Source organism: Meriones unguiculatus, chromosome 17 (genome assembly GCF_030254825.1).
Source record: "Meriones unguiculatus strain TT.TT164.6M chromosome 17, Bangor_MerUng_6.1, whole genome shotgun sequence".
Lineage (NCBI taxonomy): Eukaryota > Metazoa > Chordata > Mammalia > Rodentia > Muridae > Meriones > Meriones unguiculatus.
Window position 1 is genome coordinate 21,861,338 of NC_083364.1, and position 23,633 is coordinate 21,884,970.

Genomic DNA, 23,633 nt, shown 5'->3' on the forward strand with positions numbered 1-23,633 from the left:
TACAAAATAAAAAGCATTTTAATGGTTTCAGTGGTTCAAAGACAACCACCATGACGTGTCTACATCAAACTGGAGCTGGAGTGGGGGAAGACAGGCTGTCATACAAAGTAAGCAGCCAGAGCTGACATCTTGTCTTTGGGCCGCCTGGGGTTGGGCTTTCCTGGAGGTCTCCGGCCCCGGGCCCGCCCTCGGCCCTGCCTCCTTCCAGGACCACCTCGGTGCATGGGGTGGCAGGAGGCTGCATGCTTCAGCTCCACTAGCTCCTGGAAGACGGGGTCACAGAAGATACAGCCTGTGTGCTGTGTCTCGTTGCCGGGGAGGGGAGACTTGGCCTTGTTGAAGTCGACGTCAAGCAGAGCGGCCTCGCAGGTGTTGCAGGTGTCGGCGGATACCCGCACTCGGTGGGCGTTCTCAAAGCAGTGTGCCACCACATTGCAGGTATTGCAGGCCACCTTCCACTTTGGCCCGGAGGTGGGGTCTAGAACCAGGACTCCACTCTCGCACTCCACGCACTGGCCAATGCCCAGCATATTCAGCGAGTGCTGGCAGGTGGGGTGTGTGCACTCGTTGCAGCCCATGCCTGAAGGAAGAGGCGTCCAGTGACCTAAAGCTGCCCTGGTTCACAGACCCTTGTTCTAAACAGAACAATACCGTTTGGGGGTATTTTCTTCTCTGGCCTGGGTTCCTCTGCTTATCTAAAATACTCAGTCCTTAGTGCTCTGAGGGTTCTACCTGACCCCCAAACCCTCATTTTGCTTCTGTGGCTTATTAGTGGCTACTCCAGCTTGCCCTCAGGTCACCTGGTACTTATCTGTTGCGCTGAAAGCCACTGGGGTTGGGGGCCAGGAAGAGAGCCTGATTATCTTGCTAGCATGCATGCAGACTGAGATCACAAGGATTCGTTATAAATGCTATGGGTAACAAAGGTGCTGGGCACTGAGCCCCCCTGGTCCCAGGCTCAGCAACACTCTGCTTAGCCTGGATACATGCTCTCTTTTTTTTCCAGCAAAGAGTGCAAAGGAAGACAACAGCAGTGTCTGAGAGCCTAGGGGGCTGTTTGCCAAGTGTCCTTATCTGAAGCTCCCTGCCTCTCACTTAGTCCAGTTAGAGGGGCACAGCATGGACCCTGCCCAGATTCTAAGTGAGCAAGCTACTTGCTCAACTATGACCCAGGCATACCCAGGTCAGATAGGCTGGCCAGGGACTGAGCAGTGGCCCAAATATTTCCTAGGGTCCTTGATTCAGTACCAGTGGGTACAGGTATGGATGTATGGGTTAAGGGACCCTACTGTAGTCTGGTTAAGTCTGAAGCTGAGGTTAGCCATGTGCCACACTCACCTTTCTTCATGTCTCTGAAGGGTGGGTGGTTATAGCAGTAAGGACATAGTGGGTAGCTCTTTCCCCGGGAGCCTGAGGACCATAGGACCAGTTCAAAGTCATCCAAAGGGCACCGCAGCTCCTTGTAGAGCTTGATGGTACCATTCTGAGGGAGGGTGTAGGTCTCATCACAGTGGGAGCAGTGCAGGCGGCTTGGCTTGGCCTATGTGATGGAAGCAACAGAAAGGGATATGAGGGCTGCTGCTGACTCGCTTGCCTACTGTCCTTTTCTTCATAATCCTGAATAAGTAATGCAGAATGCCTAACAGATACACAGAAAGCAGAATTCAGTGTCAGACAAGGACCTCTCAACCACTGACTGGCGTGAGGCCCAGTCACCACACCTCCCACTTCTCCCCTCCCTCACAAAGCCACTAAAAGCCAGCATGGTTCATCATGTGAGGGTGCTTGCTGCTAAGCTCGAGTTCAATCCCTAGAACCCATTTGATAGGAGAGAACTTACTCCTTTAACCTCCACATGTGTTCTGTGGCATACATGCATGTACATACCCACATACTCTCTTACATAACACTGTAAATGTAAAGTCCAGCATGTTATCTAGATTCATGAGAGAAAGAGAAGTGGTGGCAAGAGCGAATGGACAATGCACATGTGGCCTGCTGGTCTCTGCTGTTACTGATGTTGATTCAGGCCTTTTAATCATTCTGTGTGACAACTAAGACAAAGGACAGTATTTTTGCTTGACTAATGACAAAGAAGAGCTAAAGGTGATGTCTGCACAGAAATGCTCGGGCCAGATGTGGCTATAGTCCTTCAACATTCACATACCTGGATATACTTCATAAATCGATGGCACTTCCCACAGCGTGAGAGGGGCTTGCCCGTGGCAGCCAGGGGTGAAAAGGACACCTCCATTAGTTCATCCATGCCTGAGAGCAAAGAGCACAGGAGTCATGTCCGCCCTGGTCCTTGGCAGCCCTCCCTCTAACAGGTGGCTTGGTGGAACTGGATGAACTAGAAAGAGGCCACCACCCGTGGTCAAGGATTCAAATGAGGCTGTATCTCTGTCAGTGATAACAGAACAGAGCTATAGCCCTGATCATCAGCTTTGTACATTCCTGATGTGTTTTTTAATTTTTTGGTTTCTGAGACAGGGTTTCTCTCTGTAGCCCTGGCTGTTCTAGACTCACTTTGTAGACCGGGCTGTGCTGGAACTCCCAGAGATCCACCTGCCTCTGCTTCCCAAGTGCCGGGATTAAAGGCATACGCTACCTCAACAGCTCCTGATGTGGATATTAACTAACCTGCTCCTGACAACAGCTAATGCAGAGGCATCACTACTGTGACTTGCAGAGCTCTGACTCCAGATCTGGGAGTGGGCCTCAGGTGGCCCTGTCCTGCTGGAATAGCTGCTGCTGAGGGGCAGGAAAGAGGCAGGTCTTACCAGCAATAGAATCAACAAAGTAGTGGAACTTTCTCTTGAAGACATCCAGGGTGTGGCCCAGGACCTGGTGGTAGTCAGCTTTGCCCTGGGCAATAAGGTTCAACTGCTTCTCCACTGCGCTGCGGATGGTGGGGAGTACCAGCTCTGCATCTATGAGCAAGTGAGTGGATGCTACTGCAGAGACTCAGGACCCTGCCACCCACTACACAGGCAAGAACTTCTGTTCTGTTCAACCCAGCCGACCCAGTCTTCCTGGGTTCCCCCTGGGCTGCTTGTCTACAGAGTTGGAAGGCACCAAGGGCAGCCTCTACTGCCACCACCTTTTCCTGATTTCCCATCAGGAAAGTTTGTGTAGAAAGCTTTTGTAGAATGGCCAGGTCTGTGCTGTACTTCTCCATCTCCCATAGAACTGGTGGCACTTTACTGAGCAGAGATGGTGGGTATCTTAGTGAAGAATCCAGGTTTGGTTTGCAGAAGAACCCTGTTTCACTTTTGGACCCATTACAACCTGTTGATCCATTACATTCCTGAGTCCCCACAGCATCTCTGCAGTAGGGATTAGGGAAACGCAGCAGAGCCCCAGCACAGGAAGGAACTGGGAAGCCCAGGAGGCCATAGATAGTGGGCAGAGACTCACCAATCTTGTAGTAGCCGTGCACCAGGACAATGCCAAGGTTGGTGGGCTTGAGCCGGCGGCCGCTCTCCACAGTGACGTAGCTGCGCTGGCAGATATTGTTGATGTGCACAGGGATACTGGCATCAGTCCCTGGAATGCACAGCATGGCTCTGGGTACTCCTCAGCCTGCCCCAACTAGATGCTCTGGTCTATGCACTCTGGTTTCATCCACCTGTCACAGAAACCCTGTTTCTTGGACCCTCCCAGCACCCATCGGAGGGAGTACTGTGCCACAAACTGAAGCTTATTTTGCTCACTGGGTCCAGACTGCTGCCTCCTGTATGGCTGCCAGAAGCCACGATGCAGAAAGATTCCCAAGATAAAGCAGGGCTGTCTCTGCATTGTGCTGGCACACCTGTGAACCCAAGGACAGCCTTCATTGGTGTTTATTTTAGTGTTTATTTTAGTTTTGTAGTTAAAAGGCAGAGGCCCAGAGAGGATAAAGGACTCTGTTAGGTCAGAGAACATTCCATGAAACGGTGAGTGCAACTCGGCCTCTTCCACCTGGAAACTGTGGCATGTACGCACTCTAGCTATTGGTCTCTGGTGTCTACCAGAGAGCACTCATAAAGCTACTGCTGAACCAGGCTGGTTTTACCCATTTCCTCTCTTCTCTCTCCTCCCTTTCTTTAGGGCCCTTCACCATACCCAAGGCATGTTTCCCACTCCAGGGATGCAGCTTCTGTCATCTTGTACAAGTTTCTTGGCAGGGAAGGAAAAGTGGAAGGTGATGCATTCTGCTGTGTTGTTGGTCAGAGGATGTGGAAAGGAAACTTAATAGTGATTGCACACTTGCTTGTGCTGGCAGAGTACCATGGCACTCTGAGCGAGTTCTGGCATTGGGGGTTAAGGAGCCTTCAGAGGTTCTATGGCTCATAGTCAAGGAGAGGAATTGGCCCCCATTATGGCAGTTTATACATGCAAGAGTTCCTGGATGGCTGCTATAGTCAGATTTTTTTTTTTTTTTAAAGACAGAGAGTATCATTCCAAGCTGGCCTTGAACTTGTGGCAATCTTTTTTTCTTAGCTTCCTAAATGCTAGGATTACAGATATGAGTCATTACACCCAGGTAGTTAAACTTTATACTGCCCCCATGGACCCTGTTCAACAGCACTGCCCTTACTCACTCAGGTCACACAAGCACTCTGTCCATGCCCCAAACCGCATATGTGTTGGTCCCTGGGTCCAGAACAGTATATAAGGCTACTAGAAGTCGTGAGTGTGGAAGAGGTCCTTAGCACTGTGTGAGCCATTAATGGGTCCTCAGCTGCAGGCTGAGGCTACTGCCAGGATTCACTTTAGGTACCTAGGCCCTGGGGAGAAGCAGGCCCAGACCAGAATTCTAGGGCAGGCCTGGCTAGCTGTGTGACTCAGGGAGGCTGCTGAGCTGACCCAGGAGTCCTTCAGAATCCTGGATTAACCTTGAGTCTGGTAGGCACTTGTCAGTGTGTAGCATCCCATGGTATACAAAGCTGTATCACAGTGGTCATATGGAAGGCCAGGTCCTGATGGTAAGGCCTTGTAAACAGCTTGACACAATGAGCATGCCTGGATCCACGGGTCATACACTGGGACCCCTGCTACCACATGCTGAGCCAGGTATGTTTCCTAGCATCAGCTCTTGGCCCAAACCCTGAGAACGAAAACCCTAGATTGGGTACCCACCGATACCGTGCTTCTCCATGAGTGTGATGAGCTCAGCCTCAGTCAGATAGTCCGGGGGACTCGTCTGCTTCTCTAGCATCTTCACCTCACTCACAGTGAAGGTGTCACCCTTCTGGCATGTGGGCAGACTCTCTTCCAGGGGCACACTCTGCCAAGGCATGATCTCTGTGAAGCCTGGAGAGATACCACTGCCATTTGAGGTTCCCACTTGGGTCTCCCATCCCAGCCAGGATCCCACAGTGTTTGTGGAAATGAGAAGGGACTCCATGGCCTGCCATTATACCTGGGGAGAGAACTGTCTTTCCCACGCATGTGAAGTGCTCAGGCCCGATCCTGAAGGAGATGGTGCTCTGGAGATACTTGCAGTCGTGGCTCACTGTGGCAATGAAGTGTCTGGTGATGTACTCGTAGAGTCGCCATGCATCACCCCCTGCAAAGGCTCAGTGTCACCAGGTTCCCTGGACTAGCAACAAGGCCTTGATAGCAGTACCAAGGATGATGCCAGGGATTGAATGTAGGCTTTAAGCACATGCCAAACAAATGCCGTACCATTAAGCCCTATGCTTCAAAGCCTGAAAGAGGGAACACACAGGCGAGGGAGGCTGCCTCTAGTGCCTGGGTGGCCCCTTCATAAAGTGTTTCCAGGAGACTGCTCTTTAGACACAGGCCTATGTGGTACTCTTGCTTCACACTCAGATCTCCAGCAGCTCCTGGTTCCACTGGCCCTGCTCTCCCTTCTCTACAGGCCTTGGTAAATCAAAACAGCCTTAATCTGTAGGAGGCACAGCCCACCTTTGAGCTCTGCTACTCTGCTTCATTCCCCTGCACCAAGGCTGGCTGTATACTGCCTGTCCACAACCAGCTGTGACCACTTCAATTCTGTCTTAGGTGCTTGGTGATGAGTGCCTACTATGCCAGTGGTAGGCTGTGGAGCAGCCATACTGATAATGGGCTTGACTCTGTCTACCGTATGCTGGCAGCAGCTTGGCCTTCATACCCAAGAAGCTTGAGAGTGTGAGGATGCTGGGAAGAGGAGCACCAATACCTAATTCAGCCTCTGTAGCTGCCTTCATAGGTGTGATGGGGGGATGGTCACCAGCATCGTGGCCTTTTCGTGGGCGGTTGATACCTTCCGCTAACAGCTGCTTAACCTGAGGGAAGGGAAGCAAAGCAGAGTCAAGTCAGGCCACTTCTTCCCACTGGTCTTAGCCAAGCCTGTCCAGAGGCCACAGCTGATGGGTTGTATGGGGCAAGTCCCACTCTGCTCACCAAGTCTGCCCAGTATGGGTGGTTGGCCTGCTGTCGCAGAGAGCCCTTCAGGTCAAAGTTCTCAGGATAGTGGGTAGTTTCTGTCCGTGGGTAGCTGATGTATCCTTGTGTGTATAACCTCTCAGCTATTTGCATGGCATGCTGTGGTCCCATACCTGCCAAAATTAGGAGGCACAGGAGGCTTACGGGTTTGGAAGGTGGCCAGGGCTCATCCATAGGCTTGGGCATTCTTGTTTACCCCTACAGATGGTTCTCAAGTGGGTATTGCCATGGTTCTGAGGTACTGGCTAGGTGTGCACCTGGAACACAAGCCTGTCCAAAACTGAGGTCCTAAACCTGCAAAGGTGGGCCCAGTGGGAAACACTGCTCAACTTTACGGTGCTAGTAGCAATGCTGATGACATAATCTGAGCTCTGGCCACAAAGCTGGAGCTAGATCTTTGGGTAGCTAAGCCTGCTGGGACTACACCTCACTTCTGAGCTCCTAGGCTTCTGCACTCTAAGACAGCTTGTCCTACTGCTCTAACCTGGGAGTTGGCATTTGGCTGTTGATCATTTGATGGTATTGTTGTATCAAGGACCAGCTTTATCAGGGTAATGCTTTAGGATACAACTGTCAATTGTATTGAAATTGTAATGAAAAATTGTCAATTTTTCAGCCTAATTCTTGTGATAGCTAAGAAAGCAATGTTTTGAGCAGTCCTATCCTAGGACTTAAACAGAAAGGAAATTCACATGAGACTCAAGACCTCCACCCCAAGCTTCAAACATCACAGCATGAGGGCTCGGTGTGGGTTAAGATAGTTCTGGACCAGTCTCAAGATGTCTTTGGCATGCTTTAGAGAAATGTTCCTACATACCCAGAGCTGAGCTGGCCACACGCAGCATCTCCACAGTGTTAAGAGCAAGTGGTCTCTGCTTGGCCTTTTCTTTCCTGCTTGTAGCCTCAACCTGAGGACAGGACAGATGGAGTGATATTAGGCAAGATGAAGAGGCACAGCAGACTTGAAATGTATGAACAAAGGTCTGAATTAATTCATTTGGTCTTTCTGCTTTTGAAATTCACTTTCCCTTGCAGACTGATGATTGAACTGAATATTTACTATCAGAACAGGGTGTGTGTGTGTGTGTGATGCACACACATTTTGTTTTCATTGAAGGAGAGGGAATATGGAAGGATGGGGAAGAAACTGAGGAAGGGACTGTAGGTATGAAACCCACAGAAGTCAGCATAGGCCAAGTCCCAGGGTGGCCTGTGGGCTGTGTCAGGGAAATGGCTGCTGGGAGGCCATTTGTGAGAGCTGCCAAGTGGACAGCATCACAAAACCTTCTAATTGTTTAAGGGAAGCTGCAAGTCTTGGTTTCTATGGGATATCTCACAATTTCTCAATGGTAATCATTTTGAAATTATCTATGGGCTGTGCTTGTCTATAGTGAGCTACTACTTCCCACTATGAGATGGCATAAAAATTGACTCTCTGTTTTGCCTACTGCAAATATAATCCAAACAAACCAGCCAGTCTCATGCCTTTACCAACCTCATGCAGACTGGCCAGGTCAGCACATTCCAGATTCCAGACCAACAAATATGGGTGCTGACACTGGAAATATTTGTGTATGTGTAACACTGGAGGTTAGCATCTCTTGGAGTGGGTCCTGACATCAGAGTTGCCAATGTCAAATAGCCTCACTGTGAATCAGCAGAGCCTGAGCAAAATGGCACCAAAGCAAAGTTTGAAAAGGCAACTAGAATGTGACTGAAGAAGGCCAGAAAGAGGCTCAATGATAGTCACTTGTCACAGCTGTAGTACCTGGTTCTAACCTGTGCAGCCAGCCTCCGCCAAGCTGCACCATCTTCCTAAGCACCAAGAGGCAGCCCCTCTGATTCAGAAAATCCTTGTGTAGAAAACATCACCATCCAAGTATGAATATTGACTGAGTGTGTGTGACCTCAGGCAAGTTCACCAATGTGCACAGAGGTCCACATGCAGCTGGTAGTTTTGGACACCAGAGAAAAGAAACATCAGTGTGAAATGGAGTCCTGCCAAAGAAGCCCTTGTGCCTGGGTCTTTTGGAAGAGACAGTGGAAATGGGTTGGTAGTGGTTCATGTGTGGCTAGCATGAGGCAGCAGCTGTGAAAGCAGCTGTGAAAGCTGCGGCACTGGCAGGAGTATATTAGGAATGTATGTATGAGGAACCCATTTGTCTAAGAAGCCACCTGCATTTCACAAAGAGCAAAAAGACATGGCCCAGGGTTATAGTGATTCCTAGGTTTCTAGGGCCTGCCCACCCAGGACACATGTGACAGATGTGGATATAAAAAGCATACTTTAGCTTCTTTCTCTAGCTTTGTCATATTTAAAAACATCTGGGCAATCTCCCTGTCGAAAACTCTAACACGGTCCCAGTCCAAAAGGAGAGACTCCTCTTTATCGGTATGAACCTGTAGGAAAGACAAAAGGAAAACACATTTCAGAGATGGACACTGAAGCAGAGGAGGCTGGTTTTTGTCCAGACAAAATGGCCTAGCTTTAACATCTTACCACTGCCGAGCTGTGGATCCAAAGCTAACACCCACCCTGTCACCCACTGTGCAGATGCTCCTTCTGAGGGCGGGCCCTTAAGGAACACTTGCACAGAGCTGTGCCTCTCACTCTATCCTGCCTGGCTACTCACAGCACCTTCCCATGCCCACACAGGCCTCAGGCCTGGAGAAAAGCAGAAGCGTTTGTACTGTTTTAAATGTGCCGTGCTTTAGGAGACTTTGATGTAACAAGTCCCTGAAGACCACCAATAAGATTTTTTTTTAATCCTCACTGAATACTCAACAGCTGACCTCACCTCTACCCCAGAGGGAACTCACTCCTACTTATTCAATGCATCCAGGTGCAGCTGAGCCTCAGTGGCCCCATGAAACCTGGGGCCTCTTCCTCCTGGGCGCCAGGACCAACAACTGTTTGGTGCTATGACTCATACTTGTGCTCTTGGCCTAAAACCAACAAGGTCCTCATGCTGATGGGGAAAACAGCAAAATAACAGGAATAGAGAAGGGAAGAGAACCTTGGCCTGCAGTACCCAGTAGGCTTCCGGTTTGAAGGACTGGATTTTATCATGTCTTTCCACACAGAATCCCAGTGTAGGAGTCTGACATGGCCCAAAGGAGATGAGAGAGCTGTCTAGGTCACCATATTTTCCCTGAAAATACTTTGTTTGGAACCTAAAGGGTTGGAGAAGAGAAAAAAAGGCCAATGAATAACTCATTCTAGACAATTCCCATGTAAACCTGGCTTGTGGATGTGGGGGTATATGCAGAAAGGTCACACAAGAATGATGGTGCTCACTGAGAAGAATGTGAAAGTGACTGAGTACGAAGCCACTGAAGAACTTGAATGTGTGTGCAGGATGGAGTGAGGATAGAGTGCATCCTATGAATACTGACCCCAGAACACAAGTGCATGCAAATAATCTGCTTATGAAGCTGTGGCCTATGTGATGTACATCAGATAAATATAGAATTTTCTTTAGGGTTTAAAAAAGCCATCTCTGGTAGCTAATACAGGCTCTTAGGGCCCTAGGAAAGACAGTATCCTGGCTATGGGGACAGTATGTGCGCGTGGCAAGGAACAGCACCTAGTGAACGCACAGCCGATACGCAGGTCCAGCTCCTGACGGGCATCCACTGAGAGTGCCTCATTGTGGTCTGGCTCACTCAGGCGGGTCATGGCATTACAGATGTCAGTGTCAGTGATAGAACTGAACCTGGCCCGGAACACTGTCTTCTCACCATTTTGGGAGCTATTCATGACAGGCAGAATGGCATCAAGGACCTGGGAGGAAGAATACTGGCTGTGGTTAATTCCTACAACTTTGCCTTTTACTCTTTACCCACACTGCTGGGCTGGCCCTTCAGGGTTAACCTTTACTACCCACCCTTACTAGGGTTAACCTTCCCACCCTTACTAGGGACCCCTTTCCCCCCATATCCCTTTACCCTTCTACTTTCCCCAGAAGTCCCTTGCTAGCTGGCCATCTTTCTGGTTGCATCCACTTTCAGATATCCACACACTCCACAGCGCAGTTCCTTTCTTAGTTTTGCCCCGTGACTCCTACCCTTTCACTTCTCTAGTGCTTTCATCCAAACTAACCAGTGAATGCTAGTGCCAAGCATAAGAAGGACCTCATGGCCCTAAACCCCGTCCCTTTTTTTGGGGAGTAGGGAGTGCTTGGATGGATATGTAGAATTGTCACATGATTCGAAAAAAGACAGATAAGGAAAAGAGAAAATGAGTAAGAATGGAAGGCTACAGCAGGTTCTGTATGTGGGCAGGAGCTAGCTATAGGAGGTCCTGAAACTGAGACTCTCTAAGGCTATACAGGGAGGGAAAGTCACCAGAAAAGCTGGGGCATGCAATGGCATCATTATGGAAAAACAGTGGCCCTATGAGCTGCTACTGTTTCTTGCCCTAGAGTCTCTCTGAGGGGCACTTCTGTGAGGTGGGAGAGAAGAGAGAAAAAGGAGCGTGTGGAGTCGAGTTTGCTAAGAGAGCTGTACAAGAGTGCTGGTCCCGGACACCTGTCTTACTAGAAGCATCTCCTGCACTCAAGTGTGTCAAGTCCCAGGTCAGGACTGTGGCATAAGGGCTGGAACCACAGCACCAGGGGCAGTACCGGGAGCAGCAGGCATAACCAGCAGCACTGAAGTCTCATTACAGAGGGCACATGGGAAACCTTACCACCCTTCCTGTAGGTAGGGCTCCCTAGGATGGGCAGGGCAGAGGACAGGTGGGATGAGACCTGGGACTGAAAACGGCTCAGTGGGTAAGAGCACTTGTTGCTCTTGCAGAGGACTCAGGTTTAAAGCCATGTATAATTCCAGGTCTGGGAAACCTGATGCTCTTTTTTGACCTGTGAGGGCACCAGGCATGTACACAGTACACACACACACACACACACACACACACACACACACACACACACAAACACTCAAACATATTAGGTGATTGCCAAGAAGATTAACTACAGCAACTGAAGGTGTGCAACAGGCATGGAGCTAGGCCAAACACTAAAAAATTCTGCAACTTGCACCCACCCAGAATGGTGCTTAAAAAAATAAATAAAAGAAGCCAGGTACGGTGGCGCATGCCTGTGACCCCAGTACTCAGGGAAGCAGAAGCAAGTGGATCTCTGTGAGTTCAAAGCCCGCCAGGTCTACAAAGCAAGTACAGGATAGCCAAGACTACACAGAGAAACCCGGTTTCAAAAAAACAAAAGAAAAAAATAACAATAATAATTGGTGTGTATGTGCCATAGTGTGAGTTAAAGGTCAGAAGACAACTTTCATGGGTTGGCTTTCTCATTCCATGTGGGGTTCTAGGGACTGAACTCAGGTTGTCAGACTTAGTTGCAAGCACCTTCGCCTGCTAAGCCATCTTATGGGCCCTAGTTTATGCATTAAATTTTTTTACATATTTATTTATTTTGGTCAGATGCTGCTGGAGCACACCTTTAATCCCAATACTTAGGAGGCAGAAGCAAGTGGATCTCTGAGTTTGTAGCCAGCTGGGAGTTCCCAGAGGGCCAGGGATACAGAGAAACCCTGTCTTGAAAACAAAACAAAACAAAACAAAACAAAACAAAACAAAAAAATCAAATCAAGAAACAACAACAAAAAAATTTTAAAAGGATTTCTTTATTTTATTTTATGTGTATGAATGTTTTGTCTGTCTGTCTGTGCCCTATGTGTTTGCTTGGTGCCCTTGGAGATCAGATGACCTGGAACTAGAAGTTACAGATGATTATAAACCTGTGTCTTTTGTAAGAGCAACAGTGCTCTTAATCACTGAGTCATTTCTCCAGCCTATGTTGTGCATGTAAAATAGCTTAGGTTTTCTGAAACAGGAGTGGGAGAAGACAGTTTCTGAGTCACTATCCTCCCTATGCCAGCCTCAGCAATAGTGTGAAAACTCAGATCAGGAAGGTAGGAGAAGGGCTAAAGGGAAGCAGCAGAATGGGCTCCACACTCACCTCAAAACAAATATTCTCGCCTTCCTTGTCACAGTCTAGCCACAGCACGACATAGTCACAGCCTCTGCCCTCCACCTGTCACAAAGCACATGTTGACAATCACTCCTGTGACAGTCCCCTCCGGGGACAGGAGAAGGAACTAGGTACTGAGCTTCCAGTAGGAGGACTGAGCCTGGGCTGAGTGAGAAGTTGTCTGCAGTGAGGCTGTCTCAGCACTCAGGAAAGATTTTGGTTCAGAACTATCAAATTGTTAGATTTGATATAAAATTATAATTACACTATGATCTGTTCTTCTGTGTGTGGTGTGTGCACATGGCGCGCAGGTGCCTGAGCACGCAGGTGCATGGTGTGCAGGCATGGGTGTGTAGGTGCATGGGCGTGCAGGGGCATGGCATACAGATGCATGCATGTGCAGGTGCATGGTGTACAAATGCATGGGTGTGCAGGTACACGAGCCTGTGGGTCGGAGACCAGAGGGGCCTTGCTCTACCATTCTCTGTCTTACCCCTCAAGACAAGGCTTCTCGCTGACCCTGGAGGGGTGCCAGCCAGCCCCAGTGATCCTCCTGTCTCTGCCCTCCACAGCACTGAGCATAGGTGCTGGATCCACACTTGTTTGTGCAGCAAGTGCTCTTACTCACTGAGCCCCCTCTCTAGCCCTCACAGTAGGTATCTTAAAATATTTTTAATTTTATTATGTGGTCACAAAATACAGTGTGTGCTCCATAATTTCCAGAGGAAAAATAAAAGATTAAAGTGGATTTAATAAACGTTTTATTTCTAATATTTTCAAACATGTCTTTAATATTCAACTTTTCTTGTCCATGTCTACTTTCGTGGACCATCTTCCTTTCTTGTAATAGACCTTAATGGCTCAACTTAAACATTCAAAGAGCTAAAATGAAACAGTTAAGTGTTAACAGTGGTTGTTTTTGAGTTGTGTGGCTATCTTTTTTTTCCTTTAAACTTACCTTTATTTTCCAGTTTTATTTTAAATATGTATATGTTTATCTTAAAATTGGGAAAAACTCTTAACTGAGCCATTATAAAAGCAGAACACATGCTCTCCAGAACTGGTGTCAAGGATGTCTGGGATAGGGAACCAGGCATGAAACATGCCAGGTGGGCCAGCAGAGTACTCATAGAAAGGGCAGAAAAACATGGGTCCACAGCTGCCAGCCAAAGCCTCGGCGTCCAAGATGCAGAAAAGGGCACAAATAATGGTGTGACAAGACACCTGTGCCACCCACCTATAGTATGGGAGCTGAGAAGGGCCCCTTGGCAGATTCATGCTCCCTCACTCACCTGCAGGAACTTCACCATGTTGAGCTTGGGGTTCGCCTCCTTTTTCTCTGTGGGAGCTTGGCTGAACAGCTCTGCAGGGTCCACCTTATCCCACTTGTTGTACTTTCCTGTAAACCACATCCACGAAGACACTGAGTCACACTTCACAAGGGCTTAGCCTCTGCAGCTGTCACAACCTTATGAATATGGTAGGGCACATCATGCCAGCTGCCAACCACTTCATGATCTAAGTGGATCCGGGATTTGTTGCACAGTGCTCCTTTCATAAGGACAGAGACAGGAGGATGGTCATCTTACCCAGAAAATCCAGGGTCATCACATGACCACAGACAGATGTCATCTTGAAGTGGACAGGTTGTCCAGCAAAGGTTCCTGTGTACTTGTGCACTGAACACGCCCCATTCAGCCCTTTGTGTGAGGACATGTTCCCTAGGGAGGCAATACACACAGACAAGTGTGAGGCTAAGCTGTCCATGCTGTGGGTCCCTGAGCCTACATGCTGACTCTCAGAGGACAAGAGTCCTCCTTCCCCCAAGTGGTCACTCCTTCACTCTCTTGCAGGTACTGGGTAACACAATGGTGCTCAAGGACAAAAGCGTCTCTAAAAAATTTAACAGTGACTCAGGTCAGTCCCATATTAGTTAGGAACTAGAGGCACAGACTGTTGGGTTCTCACTGCATTTCTGGTCCCTGCCCCTCCCAGTTTGAATTCTACCTTCATTTATTTAGATTTGAAGGTTACCAGAAACCTCCTAATTATTATATCCTACACTATGGTCCCTCAGCTAAACACTCTTGATATTTGGAGATGAGAAGATGCCTTCTGGACCCCTCTAGACCTTTGGACTATGCAGTCTCAGCTTAACTAGGGGCTCTTCCTCCTCCATCTGCTGGTAAAAGGGAGGCCAAGGCAGATGTTTGCCATTGCTGGGTAGTATCCAAGTGCTCTTCCAATTCAGAGGAAAACAACCTCCCAGGCACCACCTCAGTGGCAACACAGATCTTGATAGGTAGATGTTCTTCTACCTTCCTGGCTCTCAGGTCACTGGCTACTTGTGAGTGCCATGAGATGCAGAAGATGTAGCTGTAACTACATCAAGGACTCAGCAGGCAGTAGTGAGTATCTAGTGGTGCAAAATCCAAGACTTGGTCTCATCCTCCTCCCTTTTAGAGTCATTTCTTGTGTTTATGACAATGCCTTAACCAGTCCAGCACACTGACAAGCACTTCATTGTTTTTCCTGGAGGCTTCAGCCCTAGTACTCCATATCATCAGAGATTTGCTAGAGGTACTTCCTAAAACCTGTCAATCCCAGTTGAACCTTACTAGCTGTGAAAGGCACACTTTGGAAAAAGAAATGTCCTAAAAAGCACAAATGACTGAACTTATAGATTAAAGCAATCAAGCAGCCTAGTGTTTATTTTTTTCCTACCTCGGGAGAGGATTTTGGCAATGGATTGTGCCAGGGATGGCTTTTCTGCTACCATGAGCACAGTCTTCATTCCTGCTCTGGGCTGTCAGGGCCCACAGGCCGTAGCACTCAGACCCAGAATAAGGGCAGTTCAACACGACTGTTGATACTGACTCCTAAACAGAAGAAAAGACAACACATTTATCTCTTTCTCCAATGCTCAGGGAACTCTGTGAAGAGGAGCAAAAAGAAGGTATGAGCTAGAGGAAGGAGTAATGTGTTATGGAATGCTTTCTTCTAGGTAGCAAGTATCTACATGTAGTTAGCAGTTGCTGAGGGAAGGAGCTATTTTCCTTCAGTGGTGTAGCTCCTGATGAAGTGTCCAAGATCCTACAAATAACCTAATGAAATGTCACTGGTTCACACACACACAAAGATGGCATCCAAGTAGAGGGCAACAAATTGGGAAGAGGAAGGGAATCACAGAGAATGGGACAAAAATGGGCAACCAGTGATGAATATAATAACGATACATTATATTCATGTATAAAAATGCCACAATGAAACCTGTTATTTGGTATAATTAACTTTTGCTAATGACTGGGGTTGGTGTGGGGTAGGCGAGCAGCTGGGGGAGCCAGCTTGGAGCAAGAGTAAGGTTCAATATGTCTAAACTCCAAAAATCTCATCCTGAGACCAGCAGGAGTAAGGACTGTTCCCTTCCTGGTCTGGACCTGATGTGCATGTAATCTTGTGATTCCCACCTCGGCCACCCTTGAGGTAGTCATGCAGCCTGGTGGCCAGGTTTCAGGTTAAAACTTCCTATTTCCTTATAAGGACATGTCCAGCTAGCACCTGGAATTTCCCTTCATGTAAATGAAGCATTCCCAGAACCTCAACCAGAGACAATGCTGTATATTCACCCCCCCCAAGCCCCATCCCATGTCCCTATGGTCTATATAGCCCTTACTCCCCCCAATAGAGAGAGCTGTTTCACTGAAACCATCTGGGAGAAGGCTGCACTCCCTGCACCCACCACTGACTAAGGCCCTGCATAACCCACCCGACAGGCTAAGTTTCATTCCTTCCAGGTCAGCCCCATGCACTGCACAATGGTGTCTGGACACTCTGAGGGCAGGAACAGACTAGGGCCAATAGGTTGGCAAGAAGATTAAGTGGGTAAAACAAGGAATATTACTTTTCTTTTGTACACTGGTGCTGAAGATGGAACCCAGACCCATCAGTATGCTAAGCAAATACTTTACCACTCAATTATACCCCAGTCCTGAGGAAACCAAATAAATGAAAGCCAGGGAAACTGGAGAACATTTAGCTCAGGCTAAAGTAAGTGGGTTCTGGCTCTATGTAGGGGAAGCAAAGTGACACTACAACTTTAGGTCCTTTGCTGTTCATGCCTAGAAACCTCCTGGGACCTGCAGACCTGGACTAATCGTTTAGGGCAGGACGTGGAAGCCCAAGCCCCTGGACTAGTTCTTGGGACACCTGTCTGTGAAATCATCTCTTATATGGCAGAGGAACTACTTACTGGTTTCTAGGTTGAGAGAGGTACTTCACCTGGCTGGGTACTGGTTGGGTACTGGCTGCCTAGGGATACATGTTACTCAATGCAGATGGCCATGCCAGGGCCCTGTAGGAACTATGAAACCTATTTTGTAGCTTGAGATCCACCAACTGCAGAGTGCACAAGCCATCAAAACACAGGAAGCTCTTCATCTCTAGCCTCCCACCTACTTTACTACCCATATCATTCTGCAGTCCAAACTCTACAGTCAAATTAAATTTCACCCAATGGGGGATGAAAAACAACAACCCAATTTGGACTAGAAGGGAGGACATGATCCTCCAAGGATGAAGAAATATTATGGAGAGACAAAGAGGAAACTAGAATAGGAGGAGTAACCAGGGAAAGGGATAGAAGAGAAGGGTAAAGGAAGGACTATAAGGAGGGACAGCTAACACTAAAAGACATTTGAGAAACCACATGAAAACTTACTACTGTAGAAGCTTCCTAAACTATAATTACACATAAAAAGAAATCTAAATGGAATTACCAATAACAGGGGAGACAATGCCCTAACTTGACATCTTATGCCACTAAGTAAAACCTCCAGTGCCAGGAATTACTAACATCTTGTTGAGTAGATCAAAGGGGCCCCACAGAAACCCCCAAACAGCTCAGGTTGTTGTCAAGTCTCCTGGTTGCTCTCCACAATCCAATAGTTAGTAAGGTCCTATTACTAAAGAGAACACTTACACATGTCATCAAACATGGAAAAGTCAAGCTGGTGCCTAACTAGAGGTTTCACTTCTATTCACTAGCATTCATGGTATTGCAAAGTACTCTGCATGCTACCAGAGGAGATAGGTAATTATCGGCATCTCCCAGCTACAGTATCTGTAACCTACAACAGAGACTTGCAAGTTATATTGGTACAATAATGGCACGAATGTTATGAGAGTTACTAACCCACTTTCTGATTGGATTTAAGGCTCATCCCATGAGATGGAATCCATACCTGATACTGCTATAGTGGCCAAGAATCTGATATTTGATAGTTCATGGGACTAGGGCAAAACAAATACTATTGCTCTGCTACAGGAAAATAGCAGAAAAATGACTCCTAGTAACATTCTTCTATACCCATAAATCAATGCCTTGCTTGGCTGTCATCAGATTTGCAGTAGATGGAAACTAACATAGAGGCTCATAACTGGACAATGCCGAGAATAAGAGACTCAGACCTAAATGGGATGTCTTCATCAAATCCCTCTGGTAGCTATGTGAAGGAGGAAGCAGAAAGATTTTAAGAGGCAGAGGTGATGGATTATGCCAAGTGTCTTCCAGACACAACAGGATGGCTACACACGTGAATCTACAGGGACTATGGCAGCCTGCACAAGGTCTGCACAGGTTTAAGCCAGATAGGGTCCCAGCACTGAGTGAAGAAAGTGGACATGGGCTCCCACCCCTAAGCAAGATGCTGTCTGCAACCGATATCCGCTGACAAGAAAAAAATTAGTTTCTTCCAGTAGAGTCTCTAGGTGTGTATTAACCACACCTCAGGGCATGCATTAGGAGTGGCTGGCCAACCCAAAATGAACTCAATAGTATTTTTGTAGTCTTTTTGTCTTATTTTGCTTTGTTTAAACACTTTTTGTCTCATTGATATTTTATTTACTTTAATGTTGATTTGTATAGGTATGTGTGTTTGCTTTTTTTTATAAGAGAGAAAAAAGAACAACCCTATTTGGGCACTAGGAAGGGAGAGGCAAGAGGATCAATAGTGTAAGGTCATTGGATACAAGGAAATCCATTTGGGGCCTCTGCCTGTGCTCCCTGACTGGACTGTTCTCCCACCCTGAAAAAGACTGGTAACCCTCTTCTTTTTGGCTTGTTTCTGGTGCTGGCTTTGGAAGCTAGGGTCTTGTACAGAGCTATACTCAGCCTCAGGGCTCTTCTAACACTGTCTACTGGGGTCAAGCTCTCTGTTCCCACACTCATCGCCCTCGGCCAGGCATCTGTCTTAATTAACCCAGATTACAGTGTGTACTATGTATGGCAGGGATACCTTGCAAGAGGACATGCAAACTTCGTATCTGGACCACTGTTGGCCCTTGCTGTAGTTTTCTAGGCAGGATATATCACTTGAAACCTGCTGGCAAAGCAGGGAAATACAACAATAAACACAAAAACCCTACCAAGCCAAAACCAGACCAACCAAAATAAAACAGAAAAGGTTTAAAAAAATAAAAAAGCATGCATTTCTTTCTTTACAATTTTTGTTGTTGTTGGGCTGGAGAGATAGCTCAGCTGCTCTTCCAGAGTTCCTGAGTTTAATCATATAGGCACACAGGCAAATAGAACACTCATGTATAAATAAATAAATCTTAAAAAAATTGTTGTTGTTATGTATATGCATGTGTGTCTGTGAAGGCCAGAAGAGGGTGTCGATTACCTGAAAATGGAGTTACAGACTGTTGTCAGCTATTACATGGGTGCTGGATATTGAACCTAGGTCCTCTGCCTGAACAACACATGCTCTTAACTGCTAAGCCATCTCTCCAGCCCCACTTTCCTTTTCTTTGTTGTCCTGGGTGTTGAACCCAGGGCTTATGATAGGCAAGTGCTCTATGAACCATAATCTCAGTCTCCCTTCCTTCCTTCCTTCAATTTTATTTACACTGGTGTTCTGCCTCCATGTATGTCTGTGCAAAGGTGTCAAATCCTCTAGAACCGGAATTACAGACAGTTGTGAACTGTCACGTGGGTGCTGGGATTTGAACCCAGGTCCTTTTAAGAGTAGCCAGTGCTCTTACCCACTAAACCATCTCTCCAGCCCCCTTCCCTTTCTTTTTGGGAATGAGTTTTACTGTGTATTCTAGGTTGGCCCTGAACTGGTGGCAATCCTCCTCTTAGTCTCCTAAGTGCTAAGATTATAGTCCTGGGCCACCATGCCCAGCAGCATTAATATTCACAAACACAGTACTGTATGTACTTAAAAACTCAAAGACTTTTGTTCAGGCAACCTTCTGGGGAAGAAAGCGATGTGAGACCTCTACTTCACAACTTGAGATGGCTCAGTGTGCAAGCACGTGGACACCATTTGATCCCTAGAACCAACACGAAGAGCTGGATGTGGTGGCACCTGGCTTGGAATCCCAGCGCAGGGAAGAGTGGAGACATGTTGATTATGGTGCTCAGTGGTGAGCCCATCTAACAGAAATGGCCAGCTTCAAGTTTACTGAGAGACTCTGTCTCAAAAAATAAGGTGGAGAGCAAGAAAAAGAAACCCCTGACCTCTGGCCTGCAAAGGCAGCACACCTGCAAACATCTAAAAATGTTTCTCTTTTCTGATTCATAGCTGCACGTGCATATTTTACTCACAGTTGGGGACAAGTGAGTAAACTGTTGTCTTACTTCTTGGTTCAGCAGTTAAGAGTGTACACTTCTCTGGTAAAGGACTAGCATTTGGTTCCCAGCAGCCATGTGAGGCGGATCTGACACCTACTTCTGGCCTCTTATATATGTACACCTCCACTTGTATATACATAATTAAAAATAAAATCCCCAAATTATTACTATTCTGGGCTATGAAAGGCAACTTGACAACAACCATTAAGAAATGAAGAGCTGGGGCTGGAGAGATGGCTCAGAGGTTAAGAGCACTGGCTGCTCTTCCAGAGGTCCCGAGTTCAATTCCCAGCAACCACATGGTGGCTCATAACCATCTAGAGTGAGATCTGTATACGTAGTAAAGAAATAAATCTTAAAAAAAAGAAAAAAAAAAAAAAAGAAATGAAGAGCTAAAGCAAGTCTATACTTACTAGCACAGACCGTAACCTGGAGAACTAGCTTACGTCAGTGTGGGACAACTCCACCGGAGCCATCTGTGTAAGTGCACTTCCTCAACAATTCCTTGCCTAGAGATGAATACCGTCAACAGTAACTTTACTGAGCAACCACTACACGCCTGGCCTAGTCCTGGATTCAGGTAAGATGGTACAAAGCAACACTGGTTCTTGTCTTAAGAGCTCACACCTGGGTTTCCACAGGTGGGGAGAGTAAGGAACAGGGTAGAACTGGACGTGATAGCATCTGGGAGAGGTGTGTAGGCAGAAGGGATCAGGGAAGTTGAGGCCTGGAGAGAGGTGGCTGGACAGTTGGAGGGGCAATTAAGTGGGTGGGGTGGGAAAGCTGGGAGGCAATGAAGAATTGCCCTTGAGCATGACAACCTGACCTCAAATATTAGAGACTCTCTAGCTGACACACAGGTGACTGAACCCCAGAAAGCTGGGGACTAGGAGCGAATGCGATGGGGGAAAACACAGATAACATCTAGATTTTGTTTAAGTCAGGCAACTGAAGGAAGAGATTCCTGTTGGTTGATGGATACTTGAAAGAAAAGGAGGTCAAGTCAAAATTCAGGAGCAGTTCAGGTGTGGTGGAGGCAGCATCACACAGATTGAGGCTGGGCACCAAGGAGATGAAGAGGAGCCATTTGCGTGTGCCAGGAGAGGCCTTAATTCTAAGGAAAAAGAACACTTCAGTGACACTACTACAGTGTCATGTAGGCTAGGAGATGTAACAGCGAAGACCTGCCCATAGGTTAAAGTGATCTGAGTGAACCTTGGTGATCTTGGTGGGAACCATTTGTCCAGTGACAAAAGCAAAGGATGAGTGGGACAAACTCCAGAAAACCATAAGTATGCCTTTACATTTCATTTTAGATGGATGGCATGTCATTATGATAACTATCCAAGTAGAGCAGAAAAAAAGATGAGGGAGTGGGTGAAGGATTGAGAGGCAGCTGAGCAGCCTAGGGCATGAAGAGGCTGGGGAAGATGTTTAGGCAGTTTGGGGCTCAGACAGGAAGCAAAGGAGGTGGCACCTCTCGGTGAGGAGAGGGTAGAGATTGAGAGACATAATCAACATGGCAGACCTGATCCTAAGGAGGGTAAGAGGGGGATGCAGGAAGGGGCTACACCACTGTCCTTAAAATAAAACAAAACAAAAAATAAAAAACTTTAGGCTGGTGTGGTAGGAGGCAGAGACAAGCAGATCTCTTAGTGTGAGTCTGAGGCCAGCCTGGTCTAGACAGTGAGTTCTTAATGTCCTAATGGTAAGAAGCTTGCTGCTGAGGTAGAAATGAAGTCAGACAGAGTGATTCTTGATTTGCAAGGTACTGAATCAGGAATACGGATAGGCTAGAGCAGTGAACACTGATCTGTGGCAGTGAAGGGTCCTGAGAAGAGACCACAGAAACAAACGGTAAGTGCTAGCGAGACTATTCATGTGGACAGTGAGCCCTAGGAGGCAGGATAGGACTGTGATGGAAGAACCAGATGAGACGTCTATGAGAAAACACTGCTGGGGAATTCTCTGCAGCGTTATCACTCAAAGTAAAAGATCAGAAACAACCTAGTAGTTAACAGGGAACTGGTTACATGTAAGTACAAGAGAACACCCACAGACAACCAAGATCAGTTACATAGGGAACCCTATGCAATTAAATAAAATACAAAGCACTGTTATGAGTGACCAAACACATCCGTGTACATATGCTAGCTTACAAAAGGCCGGTGCATCTGCATAACTCAGAAACAGCTGCCTGGGGCGGGTGTGAGGGTCTGGAGGTGGGGTGGTCCTAACTCATCACAATCCCTTTTGTATTATTTAAAAACTTGTTACCATGGATGTATACAACCGATCAAAAAAGACAAATGCATCTAAACATACTAAGGGCAAAGGGCACTGTTCAGAAACAATGGAGATGTCAATGGAAATTCCTTTACTAAAGGGGTTCCTGTTACTCCTAATGATGTATGAAAGTAGCCTAAGTCAAAGTGAGCTTAGGACAGCACAGTCCTTGCTGTAGGGCCACAAAGAAGTAAAACTTGCCTCAAGTAAAAACTTGAATGTTTTCCCTAAATATATAATCTCACATAGGAAAAGGGCCAAACTCTTCAAAAATGTGTTCACTCTGGCCTTTTCCTCCTGAAAACCTATTTGGCGCCAAAGGCCTGTTTCTCCACAGATTGTGTCTAGGTTACTGCTGTTTCTTTGGTACTGAGTGTACAATACTTGTTTCCTGGAGCAATGAATGAATGACTGGAACAGCCACGGCCTCTGATGTCTACTGTGGGGAAGCTTTGTCTCTATCACAGTTGAAGGCCCAGGAGTGAATTTAAAGGAGACACAAGGATTTCCCTTCTCTCATACAGAGACGTCAGAGGCCAGAAAGGAAAACTGGAGGCAGGAGACTGTTCTATGAAGGGTTCTGAGATTCCTGTCTCTTCCAAAGAAAGGAGCAGACAGTCTTGGCAGTGTTGTTGGGATAGGGACATTGTCATCATATTGCCCTATAATTGGAAAATGAGTCACAAAAGAGCTGGAGTGGCAGGAGGTGGATTTGAACCTGAACCTTTTGCTCTAAAACTTGTTGCCTGTAAGAATAGCTCCACTGTATTGCCCTGCAGCACTTACTACTAAATCTGATGTGGACTCCTATTAGGTTCTTGTCTTACAGCTCCTAGAACATAAACAAATTATGGGAAAGCAGGGACTTTTTTTTTTTCCTCACTCAAATGGGAAGTAGTACATGGTGAGCAAACATCATCAAATGAATGTCCGAATAACATGAGAACAGTTTTATCTGTAAAGCAAATAAAATGCTTATCGATCCTTAAAATTAAATTAAAACAAAACAAAATCAAAACTTACTTTAGGTTGGATATGGTAGGAGTCAGAGACAAGCAGATCTCTTAGTGTGAGACTGAGGTCAACCTGGTCTAGACAGGGAGTTCTAGTTACATAGTGACACCCCATCACATAAAAACAGTAGAAACAACAACACCCGACTTTAAATCTATAGGGTATTGAAGACATTTCTATTCCAAGGTGTTCTTTTTTCCATGGTTTCAAAGGTTTGGGAATTATGTATCACTACTCCTCCCTTGCAGCCTGAGATCCTAGGTTACTGA

General features: G+C 46.9%; 2 protein-coding genes across 3 annotated transcripts in view; one reads left to right on the forward strand and one right to left on the reverse strand.

Annotated features, from left to right (window-relative positions):
* Top3b (DNA topoisomerase III beta) overlaps positions 1-23,633 on the reverse strand; it is a 26,132-nt gene continuing 2,499 nt past the window's right edge. Inside the window, exons 2-18 of one of the 2 annotated variants that reach the window (XM_021645945.2) lie at positions 15,153-15,307; positions 14,018-14,149; positions 13,721-13,827; positions 12,417-12,491; positions 10,023-10,219; positions 9,453-9,609; positions 8,722-8,835; positions 7,253-7,343; positions 6,394-6,548; positions 6,170-6,275; positions 5,408-5,554; positions 5,125-5,298; positions 3,421-3,549; positions 2,784-2,933; positions 2,168-2,268; positions 1,339-1,540; positions 1-580 (exon numbers count right to left, since the gene is read on the reverse strand). In XM_021645945.2, the coding sequence (XP_021501620.1) occupies positions 99-580; positions 1,339-1,540; positions 2,168-2,268; positions 2,784-2,933; positions 3,421-3,549; positions 5,125-5,298; positions 5,408-5,554; positions 6,170-6,275; positions 6,394-6,548; positions 7,253-7,343; positions 8,722-8,835; positions 9,453-9,609; positions 10,023-10,219; positions 12,417-12,491; positions 13,721-13,827; positions 14,018-14,149; positions 15,153-15,222 (2,589 nt within the window). In that variant the 5' untranslated portion in view covers positions 15,223-15,307 and the 3' untranslated portion in view covers positions 1-98. Of the gene's footprint in view, positions 581-1,338; positions 1,541-2,167; positions 2,269-2,783; positions 2,955-3,420; positions 3,550-5,124; positions 5,299-5,407; positions 5,555-6,169; positions 6,276-6,393; positions 6,549-7,252; positions 7,344-8,721; positions 8,836-9,452; positions 9,610-10,022; positions 10,220-12,416; positions 12,492-13,720; positions 13,828-14,017; positions 14,150-15,152; positions 15,308-23,633 lie in introns of both variants that reach the window. The other variant, XM_060369995.1, reaches the window with a different exon arrangement.
* The window catches only part of Vpreb1 (V-set pre-B cell surrogate light chain 1), an 8,912-nt gene continuing 5,113 nt past the window's right edge, over positions 19,835-23,633 (forward strand). The window contains exon 1 of the mRNA XM_060370104.1: positions 19,835-19,856. Within this exon, the coding sequence (XP_060226087.1) occupies positions 19,835-19,856 (22 nt within the window). The remainder of the gene's footprint in view (positions 19,857-23,633) is intronic.